Raw genomic sequence first — 14478 nt, 5'->3', positions numbered from 1 at the left:
ATCGCATTATTCAGTGGAAAGTTTTATAAAAATGCTGTCTCCTCTCTCACTTATGCATAATTATCCAAATCATTTAAAATGAGAATTCAGAAGAATGATGTGCTTATAGGCTACATTTTCAAAATTTTCACAACTAGTCTGTGAATTTGTCTACCCATGGGAGACATGGTAGACTTCATGGAGGAATCTCCAACGGTAAAATCATAATGAATTATGGGAAATCTACAGTACTGTGCGCGCTGCTCATTATATTCATATATTAAAAGATTCAGAGGTTTCAGGAAATAGTTTGTTTTGAAACTTTAAGTTTTGAAAGTAAATAAAGTCATTGATGAATGAATCTCGGGGCAGAATATGCCTTAAAACCATTCACTGGTGCTGACTTTGGACTGCTAATAATACCTTGCCTTTTATACCCTCAGAAACTCGAAACACTAAAACTGAGAAGAGAAATACCTTAGCAGGATCACAAGCTGTAATCGCCTTAGCACAACAAGAGCCAAATTTACCCTGCTGTCAATACCCCTATGCAATGTTTGTATTTGGGGCTGGTCGGACAAAACAGCAGCTTATTATAACTATGTACTTCACTGGCCTTTATAGAGGTTACAAATGCCATAGGCTCAAACGTACACCATTAACATAGGATCCACAGAAAAAAATCTTTAATCTCAGACACTAGGGTATCAACATTTAACACTTTATTCCCGTTGTCTAGGAACTTTTGGATACAGTTCAACTATCATTGTCTCTTTACAAATATTGTCATGTACTTGGCCTCAAACGTGATAGTTCTGTGGTATTTTCCCTCCACGTCATGTAAATTAGCAGTAATTTAGCAACTGCTATTCAGGTGTCTGCAAGAAAGAGAGGAAATGACGCACACACCACAACTAGAAAGATATGTTCAGTTTTGGCATTTGCATGAAAAGGATGTGAATGTGATGTATTAATCCCTGATAGGTCAGACATCATTCGCTAACCAGGTTGACATCATTTTTCAGCACCTTTCACATTTCTACATGTACACAGTCACTCTGTGAAGGTTTCACATTTCAACATGGATGCTTTGTGAAGGTCATTGTCATGGCAACACACAAGCTTGAAGGGTGACAAGTCCCTGTAACCACAGTAACAGATTTGATGCCCTGCTTATGAATCCGTGGCTCAGCAGGTGTACCACTTGAAAAATCCCCACCATGACACCAATACCATTGCCGCGTATCACTGAGACAGATCGAATGACCAATGAAGCGATCGGTGCCCACTAGACAATCCAGTCAGCTGTGAAAGCAATGAGAAACGCTGGACTAGAAGATATCACTCTCTTCATCTAGTTTTTGCACAGTGCCTTCTGAAGCATCTCTGTTCACCTTCTGTGACTCCATACCAGTTCTGCTGATTGCCATTAATGGTTTCATGGCGCTGAGTAGACTGTGGTACAGATCTGGGAATAGCAACTCTTGGGCCGCCAAGAGCTGTTTTGTACGGTGTCGTTCCTGCAAGAGGAAAATAAATTGTACATCTTCTGATTCATTTTATATCAATCAGACCAGTTAATGGTCAAGGTCGAAAAGATTGATTTTCAGGCGGGAACAGTCAAAGTACAGTTATAAAAAAATTATGATATAACAGCTTGCAGGGAGACAAAGAAGAATTTGAAAAGGAACGCAAGGGACAATACAGTTTGTGTAGAATGTCACATGCGACGTCTCATAGCACAGTATGACATTATTGACAAGAACAAGCCACCTACTGAGAATCTAAAAAGTAACAAATGCATTAAAGGGCCAACAGCTGTATCTTTTGATGATTTTTTTACCTTTTGTTTTGTTTATCAATTGCAGGTTCTTGTTCTACTCCCAGAAGTGCATTAAAACTCTTGAGCTTGGCAATACGGTGTGTATACTTGTAAAATGCACTGTTTACATTTGAATTCTACACCAGACTAGCATTCTCTTGTCAACAATAACAATGCAGTTTACACATATTCAGGCTGGGTTGACAAGCTGAATACAGCGTATCTCAACATGCTTTGGGAAGTAGAGCAGGAAAGTGTAGTCGTCATTAAAAAGAAAAATAGTGAAAAAATCTTCAAACTTTACAGCCACTAGCCCTATAAGAATTTCAAAGGCTAAAATTTTAAGTTGACAGAAGTTGGAGGTTGACGGACAGAAGTTGCTTTCACACAGTTTTTAAACTAGAATACCTTCTCTGTCTATAAATAGATGAGAAGCTAATAAAATTGGTCCAGGTACAGACATGAAGAAAATGGAAACAAAATGGCTACCAGATGGCCATATTGGATTATGTACAGTGTTTGCTTTGAACCCTTGGGAGTAAGAGAACGGAATATACTGGTATTGTCTAAATTGAAGAAGCCAACACTGTCAGGCGTAGTTATTGTCAAGGTGGTAATATCAGAAATCAACTGATAAAGTTGAAACATCATCTGGAAGGAGGTCTTGAGTAGTCACAAGAACATCACACATCTCCCTAAGGCCAAGACAAATAAAAAGTTTGTTTCTCATCCTCACGCGTGTCAATTAAGACCCGCCGCTTCAACCTTTTTTCTGCTCATGAGGAAATAAAATTTAAAAAAATAGATAAACGCAAAAATACGCGACGATAGTGCATAACAAAGTGCTGTGTAAAACAGAACCGTAAACAAAATAATTGACACTAACATTCAATCTGGAACTGCACACATGTCACATATGTATTATGCTGTCAAAACTGTGCATTGCTACACTAAAAGTTAAACCGCAGAACTATTGCTATACAAAGATAATAAAGCAACACTGCTGTGCATTCCCATGCTGTTTCATGTTTTTTCCGCGTTCTTGTTGATTGAAGAATTACAAAAAATTGAAAGTAAAAAAAACCCGCGTCACTGCACCATTTTTGAAATACATTATGTCTAGGATAAAAACAAACTTTGTATTTTTCTTGGCCTAACTGTCCAGAACACATCCTTTGTTTCTATGGATCTGGTGTTTGACAACATCTGACCTCTTTCCAGACAGTGTTTCATCTTTCATAGAATTTATCTTTTTTGGTGACCTACTGATATTATTGATAGATGATAGTTCCACCTGGAAGTATTGGCAACTCCTCAATTGAGACTGTATGGATAGGATAGCTTCCTGTATTGCCAATGGTTCAAAACAAACTACTGTAATCAACAACGTGCATATGTATGCCAGAGTGTATTATTTTTGTACCAAGTTTAAAAGAAATGGGCCCTTGCTTGTCTGAGATATCTGCATGGGTCCATGCACTCGCAAATGTACTGCGCCAGATCTATACAGTGGTCTGCATTGACCCGTTAGCGTTAGACAAACTAATTGTCTTAATCGAGGTGTTGCCAACACTGTCAGGTGCAATTATCCGCTAGGCGGTAATATGAGTCGATCATAATGGAATTAACTCTGCAAAAGTTGAAACATTGTCTAGCAGGAGGTCAGACGTACTCAAAACAACAACACCACCGATCCACACATACCACGTCTGCAATCCTAAGGCTACATACCAGCAATCCAAGTTTTTTTTTACATAGTTCCATTGTAATTAAGTTTGGTATGTTGAGAAAATACTTGCTTTCCCAATATAAACGATGCATGTATGTTTGTCAGATCAAAAATTTGTAAATGCAAAAAGCCTTCCATTTGACAGCAAGTGATACGTCCAAGACAGTTAGCGGGCTGTGTATGGATATGTGTGGTTGTGTTGCTTTGACTATGTCTGACCACCTACTAGACAATGTTTCAACTTTTGCAGATTTGATTTCTATGTAATTGACTGATAACACCACCTAGATGATAGTTATGCCTGACGTAGTTGACAACACCTCAATTTAGACAATATGTCTAATTCGTCTTATGCCAATGGGTCCACACAAACCACTGTAAGTCCTGTAGACAGACTTCAAAGAGACACTGAGAGAAAACTTCACTTGCTCTAGCTTCAGAACAAAAATAGCAGACTAAAAATGTTTTGTAAAGATCTGAATATCAATCCCCGAGATGCATTCTCCCTTAACATGTTCATTTCTATCGTAGAGGTCCAAAATCATCATTGTTAAAAATTCTCCCTAGGCCAAATAGTGCTGGAGGAAAATTTTGAAATCCCAGCGATGCATATCATGAATATTCAATGTAGCCTCACGGTACTCTACGTCAAGCTTTGCAGACTGGAAAAGCAGCCTTTAGGTTGAGAGTGTATTCTGGTAGATGGATAATTAAAATGTCTCTGCTTTCGGTGTCTACTCTGTATATAAGTGCGATGGAAGATAGATCATGTTGTAATGTTTCATCACATGTGAAGACTCTAAATCAATGTCACTTTAAATGCCACTCAGAATAGGGAGACCGTATTTATCTAAAACACACCCATGCCTTTACTAATATTTTTTGAGTACTTTATTGTCACATATTCATTTCTTCCTGGCCACCACTTCCACTAAGATTACATCTGATACAATATTGCAAAGGCGGCAGCTGTGCAGTGGCATTTACAATTTATGCAAGCATTTGTACTTTCTGGAGTTCACTGTATGTTTGTTGTAAATTTGACTGGTGAAGGAAGTAACGTTATTTCCACATACAAATTGCAGGCAGTACTGCGCTGTTAACGAGCCTCTCTGAGGCTTGATTGTCACAGTATCTGCAGTACTTAACGGGAATGGATTCTTCAAGGCACTCTCCCCGGCATTTTACTAAATTACACGCACGCACTGAAACACCGCTTCTTTCAGCAATATTACTCAGCAAAAGTACATGTACTTTGATGATGTTGCAAATGATAGAGAATATTAGTCACGCTACAGCAATGAAGACAGAATATAGACACTTAAATGAAACACAGATATGAATAACCAATGAAAAGCTGAGACAAGGCACCTAATATTGCAAAAATGCACTTTACTCAACACTTACACTGCAGACTACACATTAACGCTTTGAGGACTGTAATTTTTCCCACCAAAATTTTAGTGCAACATTTTACCAATTTTTGTGAATTTTTCTGTGAATCTTTTAATAATTTTGGACAAAATGGACATATATTTCATTGAGTACAGTTTTATCAAAATTTTGGTGAAACTCTGAAAAAAAATTGACTGGGATATATTTTAAAAATAGGGCCAAAGTCCCTGAAGCTACTATAGACATGGATATAAAATTAAGTATTTCCTAACTATATGAAATTATCTCACTAAGGTCAAGCTTTACGTCATAAAAATACAGCATATCTGTCAGGTTATAAATAATCTTAAGCTGGTTATTTTCATCCTAACCAACCGCATTTTAACTTTCAAAGTAACATTGTAAGTAAGTTCTGTTGAATAAGTTGAGACTGTACCTACTCAGAGAAAGCACACTGAAGAGACAAATGTTTGAAACTTAAGAAGTTCAAGGTCATCAAAAGCATTGTATGGAGTCATGTAACACTTTCATGGCACTGTTTACACAGATTGCATAATTGCTATAAATAGCACATGAGGAATCTTACAGCCAAGCTTTACCATAAAAACCCTATCACTTTGACCACTCTATTTTTTCCTCAAAAAGTAATTTTATTTTATCCTCAGCAAGTCAACCATACATGAAAATTAGAACTTTCTCTATCTCTATTTATTTGACCACCCTATCATGACAAACTATTACAAGCAATTTCTTTGAGATAACATACAGGGCACAATAAATGACGGTTCAGATATGTCAAAGTTGGGATTCAGGAAAGTTACCTTTACATGTTTTAATCCTCTAAGATGGTAAGCATTTCACTATGTACTGTCAAAAAAGTTGAACTTTCTGATAATTCTACACTAAAATTATTTTGGCTTTGATGATTATTCAATTATTTGAAATCATGTTAATTATTTTTTCTGGGTGAATTGATAGGGTTTATACAGTACAAGAATTACATACAATGTAAGTCAAATTTGACCAAAAATGACAAAAAAATTCCTTAAAAATACACATTTGCATATTTCATCACAATTTGAACAAATCTAAGTTTGGTTTCCCTAGGGACCTGTATACCAAATAACAAAGCTGTCTGACCAGCGGTTATGAAGAAGAAGATTTTTTACCAAAAACGCCTTTTTTGACATTAATTTGCCTATTTTCAACATTATCAAAAAATTAAAAAAAAATAGTTTCTCAAAATCATATTTTTCATCTACACAACAAATATCAAATCAGTAAGTACTGCGGTTCTCAAGATATTTGAGTGGATGGACGCCTCACAAACGGACATACATACATACATACATACATACATACATATACATACATACATACATACAGACTGACGACGGATGCGGACGCATACCCATCCCAATAGCTTCTATAGACTATAGTCTATAGTAGCTAAAAAGGCGACAATTATTGATGTTGGCGCTCTAAGGGTTAATGCATTCCAACGTGGAGATAAAATCTGAGTGTCTGTTGATTGAATATGACATTCTGAACTAAAACAAGAACACATTTATTCATACCAACCTTGGGGGCTTCAAAGCATGCTGGGCAGTTCTCAGCAATCACTGGTAACCTTGCCTGTAACAATCAGTATGGCAGAAAAGAAACAATATCACGAAGGATTGATTGCAGTGGTCACAATATGAAATTTGTCGGTTTCTAAATTTTCACTTTCTACCGATCTTAATAACGCTCTGTCCTGCCACATATGTATTGTTAGAATAACATGAAAATGTAGGACAAAATCTGATGATCTTACCTGAGTTTTGAGCAACTGGTAATTCAACCTTGCCAGATGGACATGTCGTATTTTGGCAAAACTGTCTCTTTTTCTTTCGGTATGTCTGTTTTCTTTGTCAGCAGTTACTTGCAATGAATATTATGCTTGTATCTAACATTTCCCCCCATAGAAGATTTTATAGGAAACTTGACTGAGCTCTACCTATACTGTTATATTCTGTGTTTACAAAGATGTACACTTAATATGTGCTGAACAAGCATAAACCATGAACAATGTCGGCAAATCTAGCTAATTTTTATCACCCTCATTTCCTATTAGAAAGGTCCAACTTCACAGAGGCAAAAATAAGGCTATTCAAATTCTTTTGTGGAAGGATCAGAGAATAGGAAAATAATTTCACCTGCTCAGCAAACTGTCTTGTATCTTTCTCTCTGACATACACCAATGGCCGGATGACTCGGAGGTCTCCTTCCCTGGAGAAAACAATGAACAAACAATCATACTTTGGTAAAGTCAAATTTTAAAGAGTCTGCTGTCAAAGGTAAAGGTTCTCAGGCTTCCTCTCTCTCATTTCATAAAGACAATAAACAGACAGTGATTGTTAGAAACATGTAAAATAACTATGAATTGACAAAGAAACAAAACAGACATAATAATAAATTAATGAATTAATTAATGATAGTTTTTAAGTCCTTAGAAAGTGTAATATCATTAGCTTGTAGCAAAGTCTCAAAATCTATAGCATTCATTTGGGGCTAATGTGCAGCATTGAAGAAGCTGTTATCCAATTGGGTAGCTGAATCTTACTGATATAATTAAAACAATACAAATAGACTCCCTAAGTCGCTGTGAATAGTGACAATGGACCAATCAGGGATAACCTTATTAGCATGCTGCACATCAGCAGTTCATTTGACTCCTCAAATTTGAAAAACAGCAATGGAGAATATTTCACAAGTTAAGTAAGCACATATGGTATGTGAATGCTGAGAATGTCTGATACATGAATCTTCAGGTAGTTTGCACCTCGAAAGCGAAACACTTGAACTTTCCCTCAAACTTTCCTCAATGAAACTTTCAACCATTCTCTTACCAAATCAAGAAAACAAATCAGGGGTCACCATGCAAAGTTTGGTAGTACAGAAACAAATTACCTGGCATGTACCGATATTTGAAATTCAAAATGGCCGCCATCCCTGTGTTAACTCTATGGAGAAAAATATAACTTTCACTCTTCCAAACACTAAGACAATGAAAATTGTCCTTACTCCCAGAGCTTTAAAATGAGCCCCCCCCCCCCCCCCCCCCCCCCCCCCCCCCCCCCCCCCCCCCCTGAAGTGGTACATCGGGGAAGAATTGTAAAAATTTGAGAGTCAGAATATCTGTCTCCGAGGCGCATTCTACCTTAAAGGACATAAGCTGTAACTTGTGGCAAGTTTTTCAGTATTCTGCTTCTGTATATCAACTATCGTGTCTGAACCTAATCCGTTTGTCATGCTGAAATTTTGAGTATTCTTTTTGTCAACACAGCTTGTATATGTGTAGTGATCATTGTTTATTGTTTACAAATGAATTCCAGTCCGGACTTGAATACAATTTTTAACAATAACAATGTAGATTGTACTCATATAGGTTGTGTTGATATACTAAATACTTGGCATTAAATTATAATTTAGGGATTCAATGCAGAAAGTGTTGGGAAACCACAAAACAAAAGTTATGAAAAAATAGCCAAAAGATACAGCTTATGGAGCTTTAATGCATACTTTAAAACTTGGTGCTGATTCTCAATAACCTTGGTCATGCGTTCATACGTCAGAAATGTACAGTTTCTACTTGCATATCTGATATTGAATTTCCTAGTTGTATACAAACCTGACAAGGTAGTTTGCTTTCATCGTCCTGAGAAAGCCATTGTGAAACGCCGACATCAAGAAACTGGAAATTGAAGAAACAGACACAAGAATTTCAAAAGGAGATGTAAATATTTTGTTACTTATTTGTAGACCGCAGGCTTTCTATGTTTATGCTTGGCATTTTTTGCACTCTCTTGGTGAAATGTAAAGCTATAGCCTTGGGTGGAAAGTGTTAGGTTCAGCAAAATATTGATCTTTTTTTTTCGGAGAGAAAATGAAATTGTTGATAAGTTCAATTTATCTGGGAAGTGGTAAATTTGGTGATGATTTAAGAAATGGTGATATCGAACAACGTCAATGGGAGATCCAGTTACATCTCACAATTATATTACAAAATAATTCTACTTTAAAAAGTTGTTCACGCTTCTATCTGTATTGAATTAGAAATGGTTTGTACACTACTGCTTTAGTGCAAATTGAGTACAAACCTTTCAGCAAGGTCATCTAAGTGTTGCCCCATTGCCAGAACGTTGTATCCTTGGCGCCGCGCACATTGATAGATTCGCCCCCGCTTCATTCGAGAACAAAAACTGCAGATCGATTCACACACAGCCAGATTCTTTGCCTGCTCCAGAATGCCTTCAATTAAATAGGAGATTTCAGTTGTTGTTATAGTAGGATGCACCTTGAAAACAAACACCTAAACTTTTGCTCAAACTGTTCTCAAGGAATATTTAAACCACTCTCTTTCAAAATCAAGAATAAAAATCAGGGGTTCCATGCAAATTTTAGTACTGGAAAAACAAATTACCCAAGATTTATCGATTATTTGAAATTAAAAATGGCCACTGTGTCTGTGTTAACTTCATGGAAAAAGAAATACAATTTTTCGATTTTCAAAAAACTAGGATGGTGAAATTTTTCTTACATCAAGAGCATTTTGTACCCTCATAAGTGATGCATCAGACAAGAATTGTAAAAGTTAGACAGTTTGAATATCTGTCCCCGAGGTGCATTCTACCTCAAATACAATTTGAATTTCTGTTCTCTGCTAGCTGGATCTGATACATTTGTTCTGAGCTGTGAGAGTGAGTGTATAAGCGACATACATGAATGTAAGGCCTACATTGAAGTGTTTTTTTCTGACATTCACCAACAAGCTGGAAGACACTGAAACTCTTGCAGTTTCTAGTAAACTGTGAAATGTCCCAGCAATCCACATTGCTAATTACCATAACTTCTGTAGTAATCTGTCAATGGCCTACAATGCAAGCTTTACTTTGTTAAATATTTTTGATTAGTGTCCCTTTGTTGATGAAAAAGTGACTGCGAAAACACGCCTGCAATTTCAGCAACATTTTTCTCACAAATTCAGCAAAAGTCTCCAAAGTAAACATAAAGGACAAATATCTTGCAGCTGAAATGAATGTTGTCTTTATTGTTTTGTTGCTGTGTGTAACCCAGCTCTACCATTTGACAATGGAAAACGTTTGTGACTTTGAGTTGCTAATCAACTTCCATGTAAACTTCAAGTAACTGCACATCATGAATGTAGTGGCTAAGGACCTTTTTACAGAGAATTGAGGCAAGAAGGTCACACTAGTTCATGATTAAAATGATTCAAAGTTTATTGCTTTCTTCCTTTCACTGCCTTTTTTTTACAGTTCAGCATTCATGGATCTCTCCGCATTGTCTGAAGTAAAGACTGAAAATGAAAATCTTTGACATTTTGGAGGCAAGCAGCACATGTATACAGAACGGCTGACATTCTAAAAAACATGTTTTTTAAACCCAAGGGCATGTTGTCGGTTAGCTCGAGAGCACTAGCTAGTAGACTTTTTGAATGAACACGCTGAATGTGCTTGGTGTCTACATTTTTCACTGTATTCTTATCATTTGCACGGCAAGCTTTGTCCTCCATCACGAACTTTCAGAAAGGAAGTCACATCAGCTGCCTCCTGCCGCAGATCCCCTGATGAATTACTGTAGAGCCCTGCACATTTTTAGGTTCAACTGCATTGTGAAATGAAGCAAATATCTACAAAAATGTCTACAATTTCTCAACAAAACAGATCAATGTGAATGTGACAGGACATAGCTAGCTAGCGCAGGGAGCAGGAAGCCTAAAAAAATTGTTTTCTGACTTTCAGTTGCACTGTAACATAACCTACATATGACACAGTTCAAACTTTCTTATCACTGCGGCAACTTCAATGACCTTACAATTTTAACTTCACCACAAAAATTGAAAACACAGTCTTAAATGTCCACACGACTCCATTGAATGGATCAGAAATAATTTTTGACAACAGAAATACTTAACCTATTTCACTTCACATAAATTACCAGATGACAAGGGTTTCAAAAATGACAGCCAATTTCAACACAAAGGGAGGAAAATGGATTTATAACATTCCGCACCGTCATGTAATTACGATGCTCCAAAATTCATTTTTCCTGATGTACTCAAGGGAAATGTATTAAGTAACTTTACATTTGGAAAATTGGAATTTTTAAAGTCGATTTCAGACACACTTCTGGGGCAGTACAAGTGGTATAGTATGGTCTTGCATGATAAATCTCACAAGAATACATACAGTTTTGACAAATGTGGTAAAAAATCATCAGCAGTGTTCAGGGATATGTGTCAATGTATATACGTGACCAGCTTCTTTTTTGTCAATGTCACATCTGCACACATAACTTTCATCAACCATGGCCATAACTTGATGGGCAAAATACAACCTTTGAACATGAGAAATGAAGTACCTGTATTTGAAAAGTTTGGGGAAAGAGCAATCAAAAGAACGAAACCATTTCCTGGCACTGTATCAATGAGAACTCTTCAAGTTTACATCTTGTTCAAAAGAGGGTAATTCTTTTTTCTCAGATTTTCATTATTTGAGATTTCGATTATAAAACATTGGTGAAGGATTTGAAAGATACACAAAAGACTAGAGCAATTTATTTTCTAATTTATGGGACTTTGATTCGTTGTGAATTTAAAGAGCACTATAGCTATGCTTACGTTGTTCTTCGTAGAAATACGGCACTCCCAGAGCCCTGAGGTATTCCTTCAGTGGACTCGGATCATACGACGTGGTCTGGGGATCAACAGTGACCGCACCAAGTTCAAAGTTCACACCCTGCAATTCAACCAGAAGAATTTGCAGCCTTAATCCCTACATTAGAATGGAAATGCCAAGAAAGTCACTTTTTTTACATATGTTGGTACAGCAACATTACATTTACTTCTGAATAGCTTACTATCAATTCCAAACCAGCAGATTCTAAATTGGCAAAATAATTTACGATAGCTTGGAAGACACAGAGTAATGTCAAATGTTATATCTGGTAAGTTTAGCTAGATTAAATCCACTGATTCATACAGGTTTTTCATATTTCAGGTGGTTTGGATTGTACTCTCAAAACTTTTTTCTGCAATGTGGTTAGATGTGCTGACTCTAGCTGGCAATCTCAAGTTGAGAAGTTCAGGGACCAATGCTCATCCCATGTTCACATTTTTTGTAGACAATCACGTGAATTTCTTGTAAGAATCATTTCTCAGTCTAACCAGCAGCTTAACTATCTCCTTCCCTTCAGGGAGCGTCATCATGTGACATTCAACCTTGGACGTTGCGGCAGGTTTTCCTCGATCAAAGACTACAAAAGCCCACCCTGCCACATTGGTTTTTGAAAACATTGTATTTGTATAGGCATCTACATGTTGGACTAACATGGTAACTTGATCATAACATATTGATTACACACTGGGAGTACTTCCTACCAGTACATCTGATGTCAGCATTGCCATGGTAACAGGAAAATAACAGTTTTGTATCAATTGGAAAGTGTGATATTGGTGGTAAATATGGAAGATCAGTATTTATAGCTGCATGCTCCTGGAATAGGATAATTTTGTTCAGCACTTTCTCAAAATACCTGTTTCTTTACGATAGCTTTTTGCCTGCCAAGTATAAACTATAGAACAAATATGTTCCAGTTTCTGAAGAGGAGCGAAAAGTTTTCATTCTGTCAGAAACCCTGAAAAAATCTAACTCTAATACAACACGGTTTGACATTCTCTCTGACTGTTATTGAATTTTCTTTGTGAAAATCAATTCAGATCATTAAATCATTTTTTTCCAAATATGATATGTACCTTCTTCTTGGCATAGAATTGGTACTGTCGCAGCACATGAAGCAGACACAGGCTGTCTTTGCCACCGGATAAACACAGTAAAACTCTGTCACCATCTTCGATCATCCTGTATTCTTCCAACGCCTGGAAATCAAAAGAGACTGGAGATTAAAGTTCGGCTGTAAACAGTCATTGGATTGCGCTAGCAGCGGCTGTCAGAGATTCAACTAAGCCTCCCAGAGTGTGACCAGGAATAACCCCATGTATAACAGGAATCACAATTGTAAATCATTTGCATTTACACGAGACTATAGGTATAAATACTCCATATTATTATTATTATAGGAAAAGAGCCCCGGAAAAATACAAAATACAGAGTCAGGCAAGCAAAATATTTAGTTAGACCAAAGAGTACTGACATACTGTCACACTGAAGAGTTTAACCTATCGACATAATACCAGCGGGGAAGTTTCTTCACAAAGCTATGGAAGGGCCCCCTAAGAAAACCTGGATATTTCCAGAGGAGAGATTGGCACCACTATTCTTCAGGTGTGGCACAATATTGGGTTAATCTTCTCCCTGAATACCGGTATCTGTGGCATTCTAACCTCAGGTGTGGCAAGATATGGTGTTTATGATCTCTGTGAATATCAGTACATGCAGCATTTATACCTCAGTTACATTTTATTATTTTAATTAACATTATTATGACTTGGGATGATGTTTTGCAATCATTGTTACAGTATTTAATGCCAAACTGTAGTTCTGTGTCTTATTCTTTTAACACATTTATCAAAGTCAGCTTTACTGCAAATGTTTAACCATCTAATGATTACACATTGTATGTCCTAAACATTTTCAAAAACAAAAGAGATGCTCAGATGGCATCGAACGTGATTATTACATCTTGCGCATCATTCAGTGATCATGATTGGCCAACAGTGAGTATTGTTCAAGCCATACATAGACAAAGCAATATTTTGAGATATCGGGCCAACAGACAGACAGACAGACAGACAGACATCTCTGCGAAATAAGCTAACGTGTATGAACAAGTGAGCTAATAAATTGGCTGTGGAGATATAATTGCCCCGTCACATGCAGTGATATAACCACGTGGCTTCTGCATATTTGGCAAACTGCACAATGTTTCTGTATACAACAAATTGTCGTACACTGGTTGTACATTGACTGTATCTCTGTAGCTTGAGAAAGGTTCATGGAGTCAACTCAAGTTGAATTAGATGACAATTCTACAACAATTGTACATCAAGTACAGTATTGACTACCCGTACATTCTATACCCAGTATTGGACGTAGAAGCGTTTATTTATCGATGTATAAAATCAAATTAACCCCTTGAGTACCAAGGCCAATGTATTCCAATATACCAGGCCCCTTATGTAAATATTGATAAATCTTGGGTGTGGTCATTGCATGAACACTGCTTAGAGTAAAAATTAAGTAAGTACCAATAAACCATATATTTTCTGAATCAGCATGAAATTTCCCACTTTTTCATACATAAATTTTGTATTTCAAGGTCACGTGACTGGTCACATGACACATCATGTGACCAGAGTTGGCAAAGAATATGAATATTTGAAGCATCAGGACGTGTTTTGAATCCATAAAATGACGCAAATTTGAATACAGTTGCAATTTTCATGGCATTGTCTTTACATATATGTAATAATAACTACCCTTTACTTTATTTATGGATGTACCCATTTAAGATTTTTCTCACAAAAGGCAGA

General features: G+C 36.8%; 1 protein-coding gene across 1 annotated transcript in view; it reads right to left on the bottom strand.

The window, feature by feature from the left end:
• Positions 1-679: 679 nt before the first annotated feature.
• The window catches only part of LOC139131512 (uncharacterized), a 57322-nt gene continuing 43523 nt past the window's right edge, over positions 680-14478 (bottom strand). The window contains 7 exon segments of the mRNA XM_070697599.1: positions 680-1499; positions 6507-6560; positions 7124-7196; positions 8599-8661; positions 9068-9218; positions 11608-11725; positions 12742-12864. Coding sequence (XP_070553700.1) covers positions 1311-1499; positions 6507-6560; positions 7124-7196; positions 8599-8661; positions 9068-9218; positions 11608-11725; positions 12742-12864 — 771 coding nt within the window. The 3' untranslated portion in view covers positions 680-1310.

This window comes from Ptychodera flava, chromosome 4 (assembly GCF_041260155.1).
Source record: "Ptychodera flava strain L36383 chromosome 4, AS_Pfla_20210202, whole genome shotgun sequence".
NCBI lineage: Eukaryota > Metazoa > Hemichordata > Enteropneusta > Ptychoderidae > Ptychodera > Ptychodera flava.
Note: the sequence above shows the minus strand (reverse complement) of the source record. Positions and strands in the feature narration are given on the sequence as shown.